We start from the raw sequence: 19,955 nt of genomic DNA on the forward strand, positions 1-19,955 counted from the left end.
GAGCCAGCACTGTCTAAGAATGGCATGCAACAAATAAAAAGTGTAAAATTCACAAATTCATTCCTACTGTACTATAATGTAAAATGAGATTTTTAGCAAACAATTGATCATTAATTTGAGCCACCCCTGCCACGTCACGGCAAATCTCAATAGGGGGGTCCTACTCTATATAATATAATTTACCATTGTGCCATATGGCCTCCTAAATATTTTAATAAGCAGAACCATATAAAAGCAACATATATACCTGTGACATCTCAGATCTGCTCCCATGTTGAAAAGACAGACAACTTCGAATAAAAGCAGTCCAGGTGCCAGCATATGCAGCAAGGCCATACACACCAGCACAATGTCAGAACTAGCCCTCACAGTGTCTGACCAGCAGCGATGGATAAAGGCGGAGCAGGCCCAAGTAAATGGTGGTTAATTAATGATGCCTGTGGAACAGGGTAATGTGAAGAGGCTCCAACATTCATTTTGATAGTAGCAGAAGGAATTTGCAATTTCCGTACCCACTGTATGTTTGTATAGATACTGGCTGATGACTGGTCCATGCAGCATTACGTGAATGCCCCTATTCATTACACTGATCGTTGGCCTTTGCACGACTAGCACTTTATTTTTACCTATTGTGTTAACCCTATTTCCTTGTATATCATAAGCTGTCGAGCAGGGCCCTTATTCCTCTTGGGATGCGTTGAACTATGTGTTACTTTGAAAAGTCTTATCTTATTTTTACAAGTGCCCTCTGAATTGTAAACTGATGTGGAATATGTTGGCACTATAGAAATAAAAATTATTGTTTCAGAGTAAAAACATTTATCATGTCTCATGTGACAGCTTCCCTTCAAAGTCAACTGGGTATTGATTAAAGTGCAAGGAACACTTTTAAAGGTCATGCTGTGCTGGGGAATAAGGAAGTACTAGAGGATGCCTGACTATATCATAATAATATAGAAAAATATATACGTCACTCCACAAAGTAAAAATGGTGCCGGAATAGGGGTCCAGTCCATAAACAGTGTGAGGGAAAAACTCACTCAGAATCCAATAATAAGTGAAAGTAAGTTTATTATGGTTACAACTAAATATTGACGTTTTGGTCCACATTCTGGACCTTCCTCAGAATGTAACTGCTTAAGCATACCAAAAGGAAAAAGGAAAATAAGGAAGCAACCATTAAATAAATAACAATATAAAAAACAATAGTCCCTATTGTTATTTAATTATTGCTTCATATTTTTCTATTCTTCCTTCTGTATGCCTTAAACAGTTACATTCTGAGGAAGGTCCAAAATGTGGCCCAAAACGTCAGTGTTTCATTATAACTGCATCACAATATTAGGCCTAAGACACATGGCGACAAAAACGATGCGAGTGGAGTGCGATAAAACATCGCATGCCATTCGGACCAATATTAGCCTGTGTGTCAGCGCAGATGAGTGATTATTTTCTCAGCCCTAATCGAACCAAGAAAACAATTGGAGCATGCTGCGATTGTAATGCGATAATTGTTTCTCTCGCACCCATTCAAGTCAATGGGATGAGAGAAAAATCGCACTGCACTTGCGGTACACCAGTGTAATGTAAGTGCAGTGCGAGAATCGCAATAGCCGGCTACGGAGGAGAGAGGGAGATAAATCCCTCCCCTCCTCCGTGCTGGCCCGCACCTCCGCAGCGCTGGCCCGCCTCCCGCAGCTGAGGTCCACTCGCACAAACTGACTTCAGTCACAGGGACACTCGCATGACACTCGGCTCTGCTGTACTGCCAGCGTGAGCTGAGAGTCATGCGAGGGGATCGCAGTAATCCCCGTGTGGCCCCAGCCTTAAACTTACTCTCGCTTATTACTACATTCTGAGTGTTAAATTTCTCTCAGATATCTTAATAATAGGCGTCAACAAGCCCCCTATAAGGGTTGTCCAAGACTATTATATTGATAACCTACGGTATTTGTAAGACCGGTCATCAATATTAGATCACAAAGGTAAATATGATCCGAGTTGTAGCACCCAAAAATGTTCCCCATAGTGTAGAGAACTATGGTTTTCTGACTCTGTACACTATTCATATCTTCCAGCTGAGGCTCCAAGTATTAGCTGATTGGTGAGTTTCCTGGGTGTCAGATGTCCACCAAATATATATTGATGACCTATCCTAATAATTGGTCAGCAATATAGTACACCAGTAAAACCCCTTTAAAGAGAAATCTATCAGCAGGTTTTTGCCACCGTATTACAGGATAGGACCAATCGGAAGACATTATTATAGGATGAGGTCCAGGACAGGCAATGTTATTACAGGATAATAATATTAGTTTATGGTGACAAGTGGGGAACATAATTACTTTAGGAAGTTAATTGGCGGATGTAATTACTGTATAAGGCACAACTGGGGACATTATTATTATATAGTGCCAGAATTGAAGATACAATTGCACCACTATGGTGGTCATTAATACTATTAACCATTGTGGCCCATATATTATTAATTATTCATATATGAAGCCATAATATGAGATGTTCCAACCGCATTGAGGTGGACGCCAATACTATATGGGGGTAGAAATGGTGTATGTTACTGTTGTATTGTTGTCACTTGATAGGTATTTGAGTATAAAGACAGATATTACTACTGTATTGGGGCACAAAAAGTAATTTTACTATTGCATAGGAGCCACAAAAGGGTATATATGCATTAATATTGAATGGAGGCCACAGAGTGGGCATTTATACTGTAAAGGGTTCACATAGGGACATCACTACGGTAATTTATTTTACTTTTGGGGACACTATTAACATAAAGAGAACAAAAGGGAGATACTATTATTGAACAGGGCACCAGGGTGGTACCATTGCACTTTTCTTCTTCATTTGTGGCAGTGTTTAAATGGAAAAATAAAATGGGGTGTGTGCTGTAGACGTGGTCAGTCATAGATGTCTATATATAAAGGGGGCTTTACACGCTCCGACATCGCTAATGCGAACTCGTTGGGGTCACGGATTTGGTGATGCACATCCGGCCGCATTAGCGATGCCGTTGCGTGTGACACCGATGAGCGATTTTGCATCGTTGCAAAAACGTTCAAAATCGCTCATCGGTGACATGGGGGTCCATTCTCAAAAATCGTTACTGCAGCAGTAACGAGGTTGTTCCTCGTTCCTGCGGCAGCACACATCGCTCCGTGTGACGCCGCAGGAACGAGGAAGCTCTCCTTACCTGCCTCCCGGTCGCAATGCGGAAGGAAGGAGGTGGGCGGGATGTTACGTCCCGCTCATCTCCGCCCATCCGCTTCTATTGGGCGGCCGCTCAGTGACGTCACTGTGACGCCGCACGGACCGCCCCCTTAGAAAGGAGGCGGTTCGCCGGTCACAGCGACGTCGCCGGGCAGGTAAGTATGTGTGACGGGTCTGGGCGATGTTGTGCGGCACGGGCAGTGATTTGCCCGTGTCGCGCAACAGATGGGGGCGGGTACCCACACTAGCGATATCGGGACCGATATCGCAGTGTGTTAAGCCCGCTTTACTCTTTACATAAATGAGTCCTAGTTGGAAGAAGTCATAGTGGTGTGTGCATGGTATGAGGAAGACAGAAGAAAATGATGACTTCAATTGCAGACAAGTCACTGGATTTATAGTACTTGTTCTATATACACTTGAACTACAGAGCATCTGTGTATAATGTCACTAGTGGTAATATTAGTGTTAGGGCTGTGATTTTTGATACTGGCCAGTGTGGAGGTATTATTCGGTTATTATGGAGAGATATGAGGTCCAGTCATGATGTAGCGGTATATTTATCTCTTACACATGATGTTATTGTGACGCCTTGGCCTATCAGGTCGTCACAGGGTATTGTGCAATCTGCCCTCCCGCACAGTGTCCACCCTCCTTGGTAACGGATCCCAGTACTCCGGTGTTGTTAACAGCTAGTCCAATTAAAATCCTAGGAACACTTCCCACTTAAACCTACCAGACACACCATTGGGGGGCTTGAAGGGAATAGGGCCGTCCACATTGGGGGTTAGTCAGGAGAAAATGAGGACAGTGACAGTTGAGTTGAGAGTTGAGAGTTGAGAGGCGAGAATGAAGGAGTGAAGAGGTGAAGAGGCCACAGAGGAGAGCTCCTGTATACTAGGTGGCAGACATTGGTCTGGGCCTGGTTGGAACTGGAACCCGGTCGCAGGGGATAGTGTCAAGGGGCACGGACTGCCGAGGAGGGCGGCCGGCGGCCTTGAGCTATCACTGGGCAGGGGCCAGGGCATGACGAGGTACGTGGACCCCAGGCTGGAAAGTAGCTTCACGCGTTCCAGCAATTTACCAAACAGGGGTGAAGACTTCATGTGTCATCCCCAACCCGCTCCAAAATCGGGGTACTAGTGCAACGATGGGATAGGACTTTCCCACTACAGTCCAAAGAAATCCTACGCGTGAACCCTGAGAGCAAGCTATCTCCCCCGTTTCATTTTGCTCAAGTGGCCGCGCGACCCCCGGGTCCGAAGACCCCTCGAGCCACCACGGATCCGGATCCGAGCGACGGCAGAGGCCTGGCTGCCCACCTGGGGGTGGTACATTATTGGTATATTTGTCTTGGTATAGTGGATTTTGTTCAGTATCAGCATGGTGATTATATGTGGTGGAATATGTAATCATTGTGTGGCTGTATATATCTCTTTTATGTGATTTATTATTGGTATATTCATTTTGCTATGGTAGACTTATTTGCTAAAAATATAGTGATTTTTATTATTAGGTAATAGTATAACTTCTATTTATGCCAGATAGAGGATGAAAGAACACACTTAGGCCCCAATTCTCCAGATGGAGGCGAATGGGAGTGTTACAGTATATTTTAACAAAAATGCCTATCATACTGTATATTTGAGGCTAAGTGGACAGAGGCTCTCTCTCCCAATGCATTTTATGAACTATCATGTGTACTCTTTTGTTACCTTCTCATTGTTTTGGCGAGAAAGTTGTAATGTTTCTTGCAGCCATTCCAACTGATCAGCCGGGTCTGTTATGTTGAATGTCTCTTTATTTGGGCTATAGTACAAGTTGGTGTTTAAACTGATGATTCTAAGAGGGGGTGAAGATCCATTCAATTTGTAGATCTGGGAATAGTACCCGCCTGCAACAAGAGCGGGAAATATGTTATAGTAAAATAATCAAAAAAAATACCATATATGTATCATTTAAGTGATTTTCTTTGTGTGACAAAACTTTAATTTCATTGTTGCTGTAAGTAGAAGATATCTTTGAGAGGATTTTATAGAGGTCATATCACAAAAACATGTTTAATATTTATTTTCTGCATTCATATAATACAAACATATTTCTCAGAAATTCCATAAGAAGCCAAATATCTATAATTATCTGTAATGGCATTATACAGTTCATTATCTTTAAAGGGAACCTGTCATCAGAAATTTGGCTTTCAACCTAAATGTTTCCCCCTCTGCAGCTCGTGGGCTGCATTCTAGTAAGGTTTCTATACTTTTTGTGCCCCCTTTTAAACCAAAATAAATACTTTATAAAACTGTACCTTTCGGTTTGAAAATCTTGAAAATTATCCATGGGGGCGGGCCGTGTGGCGTCCGTTGCTGTATCTTACGCCGTCCCCCATGCTCCAAATCATCCCTCAGGACGCCGCCCACTGCGCCCGAGGTCCCGTGCACGCCGGGACACCTAGTGACGTGGTCGCAGGCACGAGTATGGGCGGCGCTGCGAATATCCGACGAATAGGTTGCCGCTATGGGAATATTCGATGGGCAATGTAAATCTATGGGAAGCCCGAATAGTTCTGAATAGTTGTTATTCGGGTTTCCATAGACTTACATTGCGCATCGAATATTCGCGAATAGTCGAATAGCGGCGACCTATTCGGCAGATATTCGCAAAGCCAAATATTTGAGGTATTTGATCATTCCTAGTAATAAACTGTATCTGCCTTCTCTGTTGGGAGCTCGCTTTTGTTTGAAATTTGATCATGTACAACTGTTCCAATATGCAGTAATGGCTTAGAACATCAATGCCAAGAAGAAAATAGAACTCTGATGATTAGGTGCGTGGTTAAAGAGGAACTTGTCATGGTCATGTACCTGTTTTTGGAGACTAGTGGCAGCTTGTGGACTGGAGCTCTTTTTCTCTATCTGGGACTCTACATTTAAATGTTTCATTTCCTTTGGCACTGAAGTAGTTAATGTAAGCTCTGCTACAGTTGAGGTCAGCTTGGCTGACTAAGTCGCTTGCGGCTCGTCGGGGGTCTGGGTCCTGCTTCCACTATGGGGATAAGAGCCTTTACATCAGGGCCTGTCCAGTAAGACCTAAGCCAACTCCATCGGACAAAAAGCTACATCCTCCTGCTCGGGTGGAGGAAAACGACCAGGCTGTGTACATCTCCTCCATCTACATGTCTCAGTTCACCATAACAACAGAGGTAGTTATTGGTAGGAAGACTGAGATGATCTCTGTGCCTGTGGACAGCGGAGCAGGTGCCAATTTGGTGGATTCTTGCTTTGCTCACGCTCAGTGTCTAATGTGTTGTACACTAACCAGATCCATTTCCATCCAGGATATTGAATCAGTTCCACTCAGCCAGAGAGAGTTAACCCATACCGTGCCAAATATTAACCTGCATAGGGTTCGGTGCATAGTGACTATCTGTCCTGCTATGTTTTGGAGGGTCTGCCCACCCCCATCATGCTAGGACTTCCCTGGTTGAAAAGGCATAACTCGGTGACTGATTGGCAGTCAGGGGATGTAGTCAGTTGGGGCAGTTTCTGTGAAACCAAGTGCTTGTGTACCACCATATCTGCGGTACTTATTAAAACCCATCTTCCTGCCCGTTAGTAACTGCCAAACCACAGAACAAAAGGGAGTGTGTGTCCAACTCCACCTCGGGGAAGATTAGGCCTCAGTGCAGCCCCTGTAGAGGTGATCGGGGGAGGGAAGTCATTTCCACTAAGTGTCCAGCACCAAAGCTTATGGTGTGGAATGGATAGAGAGACTCCTCTGTGCTTGGTTTGGTAAGGAGTTTTCCCTCTATTACCCGGTCTTGGTATGGTGATAAACGTCTAGGTCCAGACCTGTGCAAGAATGACTACATGTGCGTGTCCACCAAGAACACCAGATGAAAGTGTGTTTCTAGGGCTTTAGGCTTGAGGTTTGTCGGCACCTTTAGGGTAACTAACATTCTTAATCCTATATCCGTACAGCTGGAGCAACCCCCAGCACTTAAAACCTATCATGTAGTCCACAGGTCCTTGCTCCAGAAATGGGTGTTGCCTCTTACTGGTAACTGGAGGGACCTGTTCACATTTGAGGTAGATGATGTTCCCAGTCATGAGAGTCTGGAGGCCCCTCATTAAAGGGGGGTACTGTCACGGTTGTCTCCCTGTTTTTGGAGACTAGTGGCAGCTTGATCTCAATCTGGAACTTTGCATTTAAATGTTATTTCATTTCTTTTGGCACGAAGTAGTTAAATGTCAGTTTTTCTGATTGCAGCTCTCCTGCAGTTGAGGTCAGCTGCACCTGCTCTGTAGACACACCCCCTTGTGTTTAAATGGCCAGGTCTCCCAGCAAGCTTGGCTGACTATACAAACCATTTGTATGAAAGCAGCCTTGATGGAAGGAAGCTGCTATGGATTGTCCTGAATTTGGATCCCCTCCATTTTTGGTTCTTTATTCCCTGTTTGTCTCTCCTATCCTTTTTTCTCTTTAGTGCAGCGGTCGATCTAGTGAAATTCCCCCACCTCTCATTAGTCAGGACATCTATAGGGTTTTCGCAGGGACCCAGGGTGCTGCTTGGCGACAGTTGTGGAGACTGTATAGGGACTGGCTAGTAGTGTAGGGACAGGGCAGGTGAGGTTAGTAAGTGTCCATCTACCCTCTCACTAGTCCCAGGGACCACCATTGTTATTGTGTCCCCAGTGTTCCCCCATTGTCTGTGGTGTTTTTTAGGTGTGCTTTTTCGTTGTATGTTGGTCCAAACACGCTCACCACTCTCGTTGCGTGACAAACTTTCATTGGATTTTTTTAATTTAAACTAAGTCCTTCAATTGTCACCACTCCAATGATTTTGGAACAATTTTTATTATACTTTTGTAATGCTCTGTTTCAAAATTATGGCCTCTCCCCAGAAATACAGATGTAATTTTTTTCAAACCAACTGTGCATACATTGCAGAACTTCTCTGTGGGTTTTTCACCTCGACAATAGCCAATCAAAATAAGGTTGCACCCACAGATAAGTTGTGTGGGATACGCCCATTTGGTTGAAGGGAAAATTTGCATTTTGTTTCCAGAAAGCTTAATTTTGACATGTAAGGTCACCGAATAAAAAGAAATACTGTTCCAGTATCAGAGAATTAATAACAATTGAAGAAGGAACTCAGTTTATATAAAAAAAAAATCAAGGGAAAGGTCCTCTTTAAGCAGAAGTGGTGGCCTTGTAGCAATTAATTGCTGCCATTCCTTGCTCTAAATATGACCGAGATGTTAAGCATTGCTTGTTTTGTAAGTTTCTTGAGTAACATAGGAATTTTTCAAAGGTATCTGGTTTTGTTTCCTCTTTTGTCAAAGTCACATGATTGACTTTCAAATAGTAAACCATCATACATGTAGATAGTAACGTAATACCTTTCCAAAATGTGCTGAGAGCTTCTTCACAAAGCCATGGTTTCCAAAATTCGGCCACAGATGTATACACCTCACTTCCTGATACAGGCAACTGATCCTGAAATACATAGAGAGGACAATGGTGGACCTGTATTTGGAGCTACAATTGCAATAGTAGTTTAGGCAGCTTAGGCAACATAGTTTATAGAGAATCTCCACTTATAATGTGTTTAGGTCCAAAACTCCAAACAGTTTATTTCTCAGTAGCCTTATAGTAGTCTGAGGATTGTTTTTATTAAGTTTATGCTTCAAATCCCCTACCCAGACATAGAGCTAAAGGCGGTTGTGTCATCAGAGTCGACCCCTTTACTATTTCAGCAGTCTCACAGCTCATAAGTGTGTTTGATGGCACCTCTAGGGAACTGTATAGCATAGTGGCCATGTGGCGCCCCTGAGGCTTCCGTCGCCACAGGTCATTGCACCCCATCCAGCGGTGTGATGCCCCATTCTGGGAGAGGAAGAGAGTGAACTCCGGTCCCCTGGTAAATCCACACTACACCCATTGCTAGGAACACACTGGGACCAGGGAAAGTGGCAGACAACCCTCCCATGCTGCATGCTGGGAGGGGTCGTAAGACCCATCCCTGCTCCTATAGGGTAGAACAGGGCAATTGGGGAGGTGGGAGGAGCCATCTGAGAGCAGACACAGAGAGGAAGGTCAAGTTTAAGGAGTCTACCTCAGGGAGTGAGAGGGTGAGGAGCCAGCATGTAGTTGGAGAAGGAGAACGAGAAAAAGTGGGGAAGGAGGAGGAGGCCTGCTGGAGGCAGGCAAGGAGGAGAAGAAGTAACGGAAAGAAAGCTCCAAGTCAGTCAGGAGCTGAAAAGGAAGAAAGAGACGCTTCCTGGTGAAGATCCTGGGACTCTGAGGGTCCAGGTGACACCACGCAGAGAACAGAAAGGGTCCCAGGGCCACGGGTAGTCCTAGAGGTGCCACGGGTAGTTGTAGAGCTGCGGTGGCCTGTTCCACAAGAACATCGGTGGAGGGATCAAGCTGCAACAGGGGACGGTTCCTAGAGACTGGAGGAGTGCAAAGATCATCTCCAAACAGTAAAAACCGAGGCCCAGGGAATGTTGTAAACTCCCCGGGCCAGAACCCATAGCAGACCTTTCAGAAAAGGGGTAATCAGCCGACAGGTGACCCCCCAGCCTGGAGGCTGTAGTGCAGGCCAAGCCAGGTTTATCCTATCAAAGGCAAGGCTAAGGAAGACAGCAGAAGATAGAGACACTAAAGAGAAGGGTACCGGCTTTTACTCTCAGAATCACCCAGAAACGGCGGAGGTCCCTGACAGTGGTCCCAGCAGTCCAAGGGCCCTGGGCCCCGACAAGAATTGTGAGTAAAGAACTTGAACTGCACCCTTGAAGTTGCCTCTGTTATTTCATCTGCATAGACACTCACAAGCACCAACAGTGCCCCGGGCATTGCTCCACCTGTGAGGAGCAGTACCACCATTGCTGCTATAACATCCCCCGGAGGCCTCATACAGCAGCGGCGGCCTATTAGCCGCATACCACAGGTGGCGTCACGAACACAAACTTTATTCATCTAGCCACATATTTTACTGACACCCACCAGGGCCACGGAGCCGGGCCCCGCCACCACTGACTACCTCCGGACTAGTCCGGCCTGGCACCGGGTGTCCCATAGCCCTGGGGTGGGCGAGTCAGCCATTCTTGTGAACAGTTTTGGCTTACAAAATGTCCTTCTCTTCTGGTTGAAAGAGTGGCTATACAGTTAGGGACAGGGATCTGTGACATATATGTGACAGCATGGTGGCTCAGTGGTTAGCACTGTTGCTTTGCAGCACAGGGGTCCTGGGTTCAAATTTCCCCAACAAAATCTGTGCGACGTTTGCATGTTCTCCCCATGTTTGCGTAGTTTTCCTCACAGTTCTCCAGTTTTCTCCCACACTCCAGAGACGTACTGATAGGGAATTTATATTGTGCGCCCCAATGGAGACAGTGATGATCACTTCTGTAAAGTGCTGTAGAATTATTGACACTGTATAAGCACATAAAATAAATATGACCTCAGGGAGAACGTACACAAATAAATAGGGTGCACAGACAACCCCTTTGAAAGATGAACCTATTTTAATTTGAAAATAATGGAGGTCAATGGGCATTCTCATTAAGCAAAAACGAGAAGGATAACTATTTTTTAGGAACTCTGATCTTATAGAACAAAGGCACTATTACTAATGATGAGCTAGCAGGGTTCATATGCGGTGTTAAAAAAAAAATAGGCCTCCCTCCCCGGAAATACTCTGTTTATGGCTGGCTGTATGTGGGCGGAGTGCTGATCTGCCCAGTCATTGACTTCCATTATACTCGTTACACGAGTCAAGTCCATCAGAGCATCCGACCTGCGACTCAAGTATTGAGCACTTGAGCAATGTAGGGTTCACTCTCATTAACTATTATCCATGCTGTCAAGAATTAGAAACAGAAAATAAAGCAGATTTGGCAATTCTATCCAGTTTTTATACAGTTTTAAAAGCTACAGTAATAAAAAAAAAAAAAAAGAGAAGTAGAATCGGTTGTATACACACTTCTCTTCCCTTCACAGTTCACTCCTGGCACTCAAAAACTGCATAAAAATGACATCAGTATGACATGTGCGAATTTACTATATGTAATAAAGGCATTACATCTTTCCACAATGTATAATTTATAATCTAACAGATCTTCCCTGTTCTCTGCCTATTGGGATCTCATTAGTAACCCGTATCTGAGAACTCCCTAGTGCTTAGCAGGCAAAGGATTGCCTTACCCATTTTGCTTTTTCCGTATTTTTGTGAGCATATATAATATCAATATTTAATTTGTATGTGAAATATATTAATATTATATCCTTGGCCTCATTAATCTGACAAACTAGTGAGAATATTGATGCCTTTATCATCTTCACTAAATGGTCAGATGCTATCAGTGCAAAAAACAGAAGTACAGTGTCATCAAATATAGAAAACACATAGGAATTTCAAATAAAGCAAGTATAATGCTGTAGGGCTCAAAGATAAAGAACGAATCTTACTATTTCTACATTTCAACAGTTAGCAATATTGTAATTCACTCAAGATCTGCATATTTGTTCTCCAAAAACCCCAATGACCAACAACCTCCATGTTATACTCACTAGTGTCTGAGAACCTGAGCTACAGGAAGTCCTTTGGAGGGATTAGAAAAATGTTAGATGATTGCACCAATTTTTATTGAGACCAGGGGACCATTAATGATGAGTGAGTGTGCTTGTCATTGGTCGTTACTTGATCGAGCCTCGGGGTGCTCCGACGTGACTCAAGTACCTAGTATAACGGAAGATGATGGGAAACTCGAGCATTTTCAAACTCAGTACTCAAGGCTCAATTGAGTAATGAGCTGTGGCGAGGATGCTTGCCTATCAGTAGTGACCATATAACATGGGGGCCTTTTTACTCTCCCTTGACAGATGGGTTAGTTGAAATTCCACTGTGCTATCCTTATGTTCTCTAGAGGGATAAGCAATTTTTGATATCTTGAAGAGAACCGGTCAGGTCTCATAATGCTATTAACCTGCAGATATAGGTTTAATTGGCATGTTAATAGGGTTATGAAGATGCTTGGTTGCTGTACTGAAAATGTGGTACCAGGGGAAAATTAATATTATTTCTTATGGGACCCGCCGACTTTCAGTCATGTAGGCGTGCCTGGATCAATTAAAGTCAGCACTGACATCACTGACAGCGGTGGCTGTAAGCACTCCTCAGTACTGACTAACAGCTGGCTCTTTACTGATGCACTATTGAGCAGGCTGTCAATCCGCGCTTACAACCACCGCTCTCAATACCGTGAGCGGTGACAATAATTGCTCTGGGCAAATTTGAATAACTGAAAGTTGGCGAAATGAACTTCATTTCTCCATGGTTCTTCACTTTCAGTTCTGTGGCCGGGCACCGTTTTAAAATTAATAACCTGCAGATTAAACCAATATCTCTATACCTGCAGGTTAATAGTGTTATTGGACCTGATAAGTACCCTTTAATTCAGTCCATTTAACTTTAGGACAATATAGTATGTAGATTATATATATATATATATATATATATATATATATATTATATTTAACATTCTCTGATGTTTTTTGTGCATTACTGCCAAGTGTGTATCATTTAAGAAATACAAACAACTTAGGTATATAATACTGAGGGACAAGAGTAGGCAGATTGCAAACAAATAGACATTGTGTTGAGGCTGCCAGTAATGCTATAGGGGTGTTGATGGGGTATGAAAAGCTTTTACCAGGGTGCTACTTATTGAAAAGTGCCTACTTTTACACATCAGCGCTTCTTATAGAAGGAAATGTCTGGCTAAGGAGAGTGAGTTCAGCTTTAGAGAGTATATCATTAATATGAGTGCTGGAGCCAGGGATTACATAACCTGCACATGGCATGATGGCAGCTTAGGCTGCTTTCACACATCCGGTTTTTGCAGTGCGGCTCAATCCGGCTCAAAAACCTATACAAAGGATGTGGCGAAAAAATACGGATCCATTGCATAAGTTTTTTCATGCGGCCCGTCCGTTTTTTGACTGATGTGGCTTGATACTGAGCATGCGCAGTGCAAAAAAACGCATCCGGCGGCCAAATGCGTTTTTTTGCCACAGGACGCCGCATCCAGCGTCCATAGGCTTGCATTTTAAATTGCGCAGCACCGCATCGGATCCGCACAAAAAAGTGTGCCAGGCAACGTTCCATCCAGCCGCCGCATGGGCTATATATGCCGCATCCAGCAAAAACTGGACGCAACGGAAGGCCATACGGCACAATACGGCGCTAATGCAAGTCTATGCAGAAAAAACGCAACCGGCGGCAAAAAAAAGGTTGCGTTTTTTTTCTGCAAAGCGCCGTATTGTGCCGCTCAGCAAAAAACGGATGTGTGAAAGCAGCCTTATCTGACTGCACTAAGAATGGCAAATACAGAGCAGTATTTCAAGATTGATGGAAAGGGAGCAGAAAGAAGGGAGAAGAAAAAGTAGAAACATACCTGAGGCCAATAGTCATGATTACCGAGTGCAGGAAATACAAGCATATCGGGTAAAAGGCCACGAATAGTAGAGGTCATATTTCCAATTACATCTATCACCATTTTTGTGGACAACTCATTTGGAGGAACATGAGGTGGACTATCACTGTGGAAAAGAAATATAAGTTAGACTTGTGTGTGCTAGACAATATTGTATATTATTGAGGATTTTTCATATTTTACTACTTTTTATAGTTATTGATATGAAAACAAGGTTAGGGTTGGAAATCTGAATTTTTTTTGTTAGTATTTCTGGAGAGCTTATCAAAAAATCACAGCCAGCCAACAACTCGAATACTATAATTAATCATTAATAGTTTAATTAATATACAACTGCAGCCCAGAATACTGTTACAACGCCATTAGCTGCAATCACCATAAGCTGTAAAATGATAATCACAGTAATAAAAAACTGTATAAGTTTCTCCAGCTTTAAAAACAGGGTGAAAAACTGCCCTATATTTACAGATTGTCCAGGAATTTTTGGACATTTGGCAACTCTGTTCACAGTTAATTTTTTTTTAATTGGTGGAAACTCCTGAGAATGTGACTAGACAATGCTGAATCCTCTGAGCACCTAGAATAAAGGTATCGTCACACTAAGCAACATCGCTAGCAACGTTGCTGCTGAGGCACAACTTGCCAGCGATGTTGCTGTGTGTGACATCCAGCAACAACCTGGCCCCTGCTGTGAGGTTGTTGGTTGTTGCTGAATGTCCTGGGCCATTTTTTAGTTGTTGCTCTCCCGCTGTGAAGCGCAGATCGCTGTGTGTGACAGCGAGAGAGCAACAACTGAATGTGCAGTGAGCAGGGAGCCGGCTTCTGCGGACGCTGGTAACCACGGTAAACAGCGGGTAACCAAGAAGCCCTTTCCTTGGTTACCTGATATTTACCTTCATTACCAGCGTCCGCCGCTCTCACGCTGCCAGTGTCGGCTCCCTGCTCTCTGCAGACATAGCCAGACTACACATCGGGTAATTAACCCGATGTGTACTCTGGCTAGGAGTGCAGGGAGCCAACGCTAAGCGGTGTGCGCTGGTAACCAAGGTAAATATCGGGTTGGTTACCCGATATTTACCTTAGTTACCAAGCGCAGCATCACTTCCACACGTCGCTGCTGGCTGGGGGCTGGTCACTGGTTGCTGGTGAGATCTGCCTGTGTGACAGCTCACCAGCAACCCATGTAGCGACGCTCCAGCGATCCCTGCCAGGTCAGGTTGCTGGTGGGATCGCTAGTGTGACTGTACCTTAAGAGATAATATCTGGCCTGCGGGTTTTCTTTGGTAATTAGTTCACAAACACATTCTTGGTTCATTGTTTGCTAGTTCAGTGTTCAGTTTACTTATAAAGGCCACTTCACACATAACGAGATCGTAAACGAGATCGTTACTACGTCACAGTTTCTGTGACGCAAGAACGACTTCAATTGCGATCTTGTCACGTTTGACACGTACCAACGATTCACCCCCTGCTGCGAAATCGCTAATCGATGCCGAACAGCTTGGGCCATTTTTGGCTCGTTGGAGTCCTGCTGGGCTGCATGAATCTGTATGTTTGACACCCTATTAACGATTTCGTTGACGACGCAAATGCACGCCTACGTGACTCACTGCATTTTACTATGCCCCTAATGGGATTGGAATCGTTAACATAGTTGCTGTGTGACAGGGTCCCAGCGATTTGAAAGATCGTTATACGGGACGCATGCTCGTTCATAAACTCGTTATGTGTGACACCCAACATGCGATTTCAACAACGACTCATAAACGATCCAGAAAGTGTGACGTAGTAGCGATCTCGTTCACGATCTCGTTATGTGTATGACTGGACCTTAAGACTGCTGTGTCTGTAGGGACACAAAGGAACAAAAATTGTATACCCTGACCTGACCTGACATGGATTGTGTCAATATAGTATTGAAGCTAATGTGTGGTAAACTGTACTACCATATTGCAAAAAAAATCAAGCATTTTTTATTTTTTCTTCAGCCGCACACAACAAATTTAACAAAAAAAAAATCTCACATTATTTCCGAGCCAAATAATAAAGACAAAGAGCTCAAGGATGTAAAAAAGGAAAAGACAACTACTTCATACCAACCTGGAGACAGATTCCCTTTCACTTTTAATATACTTACGTATAATCATTTCTTATACTATAGGAAAATTGTGACATTTTAAAAGAGGATAACCTCTTTAACTTTGCAGTTAACAGTGGCATTAAATATCATTTACCCAGTCCATATCATGAAGTCAACATTTTGTCCAGATGTTTTGATATACTGGATCGATGATAAGATAAGTTCATACGGAGAATCACACATAAAATCTCCAAAAATTCCAGGACTTGAGGCATTGATACCCTTAGAGGACAAGCAAACTTTGGTGTGGTCATCAGTAAGGTGATAGGAAAAATCCAAATGAAGGTCTGATATATGCCAAAATTGGCCTATAGGTAAAGCAGAATATAGATTAGTATTTACTTGATCTTAAATTCTTTAAATTCTGGTATATTTTGGGATATACACCCCAGACATATTTACTGTATGATTTTATGTATTCAAAGCTATGTACAAAATGAGGATAAAAGATATTAAGATAAGAGTAAATCTATTTCAGGAGTAAGTATCTGTACCAATTTGAAAATACTAGATAATTAGGGTGAGGTGTCCGAATAGCCCATCCCCCCAGCTATGCCCCTCATAGAAGAAACATTGGACTTAATTTTTTTTTTTGCAATGATTCTAATAAAGAACTTTAATTAACATGCATAGAAGTAACACAAGTTCTACAGCATCTTATATATGAGGAACGGGATTCTGAAATTGCAAAAATTAAGATTTGGAAACTTTTTATGATCTTAAAGGGATATTCTCAAGTCTCTGAGTATCCCCTATCAATGAGATAGAGGATAAAGTCCCAATCACTGAAAGTGCAACCGCTGTGACCACCACCAATCACCAGAGCTGGGGCATGCTTTGGAGTGGTGGTTGATCATACGCACAACCACTCCATTCATTCTTGTTGTAGTGCCGAAGACCAGCTGAGTGTAGTGATCAACTATCCTTGGCAATCCCATAAAAAATTAATTATGTGTGCAGGATCCACCATAACTCCATTAACATGTTGTTCTACAGAGCCTTGGTTTAGGGATCATAGGGAATCCCAGTGGTTGGAACTCCAGGGATCGGAACGTTATCCCTTTTCCAAGGTATAGGGGAAGACTTTCAAACCTGAGAATAACCTTATAAGGGTACATTTCCACAACCAAAACACGACTGTCAATGATAGTGGGAACGTTCCCCAAGAGTTGCTTGTTAATTAGGTCAATTGCAGAACCTCAAAAAAAAGGTCATAGAGGTAAACTTAGATTTCAACAGTAAGTTGGGAAATATTTAGCAATGCCCGTTTTTTTTTCATTACTGTCATCAATTGGTTAGTCAGACAGTAGTTGTGATATGAATAAAAGCTATCAAGTGACGTAAATATGACTGGTATTGTACTGACACATTGAATGGAGCACAGGGAACCTTCCACTTCCCTGCAATTAGATTGCTCCAGCTCAAATATACAGGAAATTGTTCTTCAAGCATTGGTCATGTTTAACCAACAAAAGAGGAATCTACAAATTAACTCCTGCAAGCTCGCCTTTCCGCACTGTATGAGTTCTTTGGTTACCCCTCTATACAAACCCTAGTAGTATAGCACTCAAATGTTTACATGACTCTAGTAGTGTTATCTGAAATGTTCCACTCAAATGCCAGGTGATGTGCTTCATAAGGATGTGGCACCAAGGATAGTCAAATCTAAAGAATAGAGGGAGTACCATAGATGGAAATCCCCATCACTCTCAAACTTACATTTATCCTGTATCCAGTGGATGGGCAATACAAGTTTGTGGCGAGAATACCTCTGTAATTAAGCAAGTAAATGTCATTTGTTCAAAACTGGTGAGCAAAGTCCATTCTTACCCTCCAGCTCAGCAGCCTCTAACTGCAACAGACAATCTTCATAACTCTTCAATCTGAGCACCCTGGAGCACAAATGCCCATGTGTTCTTACATATGCAGAGTACAGATTAAAGGTGGCATATTTGCAAGCAGGATGTAATTAGGTTACTTCATTGGTGGCCCACTACTCACAAGATTCAATAATAGAAAAGAGTGGTCAATGCATTGACAGTCACAATCGGTGATGTCCCAAGTATATTACGTGTTCAAAGATTATTGTTGTCTCAGTAAGGCTTACCACACCCAGTTGCTGGTGTGTTCCACACTCTACTTAGACTCCTTCAATAGTTTCCCCACAACACAGTACCTGTCATGGAATGCATGACCAATTGGGAGAGTGACTGGAAGGGGTGGCCCTACACTTACCTTCAAGCTAAGGGGACGCCTTAGGCTTACCTTCAAACCAGAATTACGCTTGAAGGTAGCGACGTCAAGCCCCCAGCCTCTCCCTATCTCCTGTCCTTGTCCTGATGCCAATGTCCCCTGCACACCCACCACTCAAGGGGATAGACCATGACGGAGAACCCCCAAACCCCACCAACAAATAAATAACAAAATGGGGTAACAACTGGAACACTTTCACACTGAATTACACCAGGGAACTGCTAAAGGTGTACTGGGAGGGGTAACAAAGTAAAGGGGAAAAATAAACACAGGGAAGTCTCTCGCGACTAAGAAACAATTGACAGAAGCAGCAACCAACTCCTCACTACTACAGGCTTAGCTCCAGACTGAATCAAGCTCCAGACTGAATAGAGCACCCACTAACTCCTCATGTACCCAAAGGAAAAAATATACGTTTAATGTGCATGATCTCAGATGGTAAATAAAAACTAGCCCTGAGCCTGTCCCTAGTCACAAGACACAAAGTGACAATCGTGACAGTACCTCAACCATTGTTACTGATATTTCAGCTGTGTGCACCTTTATACACAACTACACCTTTTAGCACACTGATATGGGTATTTCATAATTATATTGGTTGGAGGAGTTGCAACCAAACCCACTATGACCTGGGGGAATGCTCTTATGACAACACCGATATTATTAAAAGGAACCTGTCACCAGTTTTTTGCCCTATAAGCTGCGGCCACCACCACTGGCCCCCAGGTCGCTGGGTATAGCATAAAAAACACTTTATAATACTCATCTAGAAGGTTGCTCCGGTGCACAACGGTCGGATGGGTGGCGCCGTTCTCCGGGACCAGCGTCTCCCCTTTAGGCCATCTTGGTCTTCCTTATTCTGAAGCCACGGTGCATGATGCGTCTACGTCATACACACGTGCCGGCATTGAGGTGAGTATTATAAAGTGTTTTTTTATGTTATCCCCCAGTGGTCTGGGCTCTTATATGCAGCATGTTAGAATACTGTATATAAGAGCCCAGTGGTGGTGGCCGCAGCTCATAGGGCAAAAAACTGGTGACGAGTTCCCTTTAAAAACCCATGACAGTTGGTACCTGGTAGGAGATTTTGCATTGAAACCCAGACGCTTAAAGTTCAGCCGCTGGCGTTTACCAACGGTGAAGATCAGAAATCACCATTTCTGATTCCTGAGTTTCAAGCAGAAAAAGGTTGAGAAGCATTGTTTTCTAATTCTTCTGACAGACACTTTGCTATGCCAGGATCTAATAAAGAAATAGAATATTAAATTGTGGCATAACCCTGACAATACGGACATCCACCTACTCCCCAAGACTGGGCGAGCCAATTGCCCCTTTAACAGTTCTGATCAATGCATAAACAGTATATTTTAAGAATATTTGACATTGTTGCTTGCTTATCTACAATTGCTATAAGATTGTTATTTTCAGCTCTTATTCTATAGATAAAAAGTTTTCCGGTGACACAACAACGAGCAATGTCAAATGTCAGGATTATATGTGGATATACTGGTTGCTCTAGAAACACAATTGCACTACATATTATACAGTGTATTGCTCTGGCATACTTCTTATGGTAATTCTGTAGAAAAGTCATTATCTCTACATGATGTGTATGTAACTCTAGCTTGTGCTTTTTGCCAATTGTAAATTTATTTAAGATTGTGATTTATTCCATTTATTAAAACCACTGCAAATAGGGAAATAGGTGGATGTTGCCTAAAGCGAAAAGTCTGATCATTGCATTCATTTTCTAACCCTCTTATAACATAATAGATGGAAATTAGATAGTTCTCTTGGGTCATTGCTTGACACCTATTACGTATTTC

At 43.1% G+C, this 19,955-nt stretch overlaps 1 protein-coding gene across 1 annotated transcript in view; it reads right to left on the reverse strand.

Moving 5' to 3' along the window:
- Window positions 1–19,955, reverse strand: part of SMPDL3A (sphingomyelin phosphodiesterase acid like 3A) — a 45,549-nt gene that overhangs the window by 22,038 nt on the left and 3,556 nt on the right. Inside the window, exons 2-5 of the mRNA XM_075338290.1 lie at window positions 15,971–16,184; window positions 13,698–13,842; window positions 8,637–8,733; window positions 4,950–5,128 (exon numbers count right to left, since the gene is read on the reverse strand). Coding sequence (XP_075194405.1) covers window positions 4,950–5,128; window positions 8,637–8,733; window positions 13,698–13,842; window positions 15,971–16,184 — 635 coding nt within the window. The remainder of the gene's footprint in view (window positions 1–4,949; window positions 5,129–8,636; window positions 8,734–13,697; window positions 13,843–15,970; window positions 16,185–19,955) is intronic.

The sequence above is a fragment of the Anomaloglossus baeobatrachus genome, chromosome 3, assembly GCF_048569485.1.
Source record: "Anomaloglossus baeobatrachus isolate aAnoBae1 chromosome 3, aAnoBae1.hap1, whole genome shotgun sequence".
Classification (NCBI taxonomy): domain Eukaryota; kingdom Metazoa; phylum Chordata; class Amphibia; order Anura; family Aromobatidae; genus Anomaloglossus; species Anomaloglossus baeobatrachus.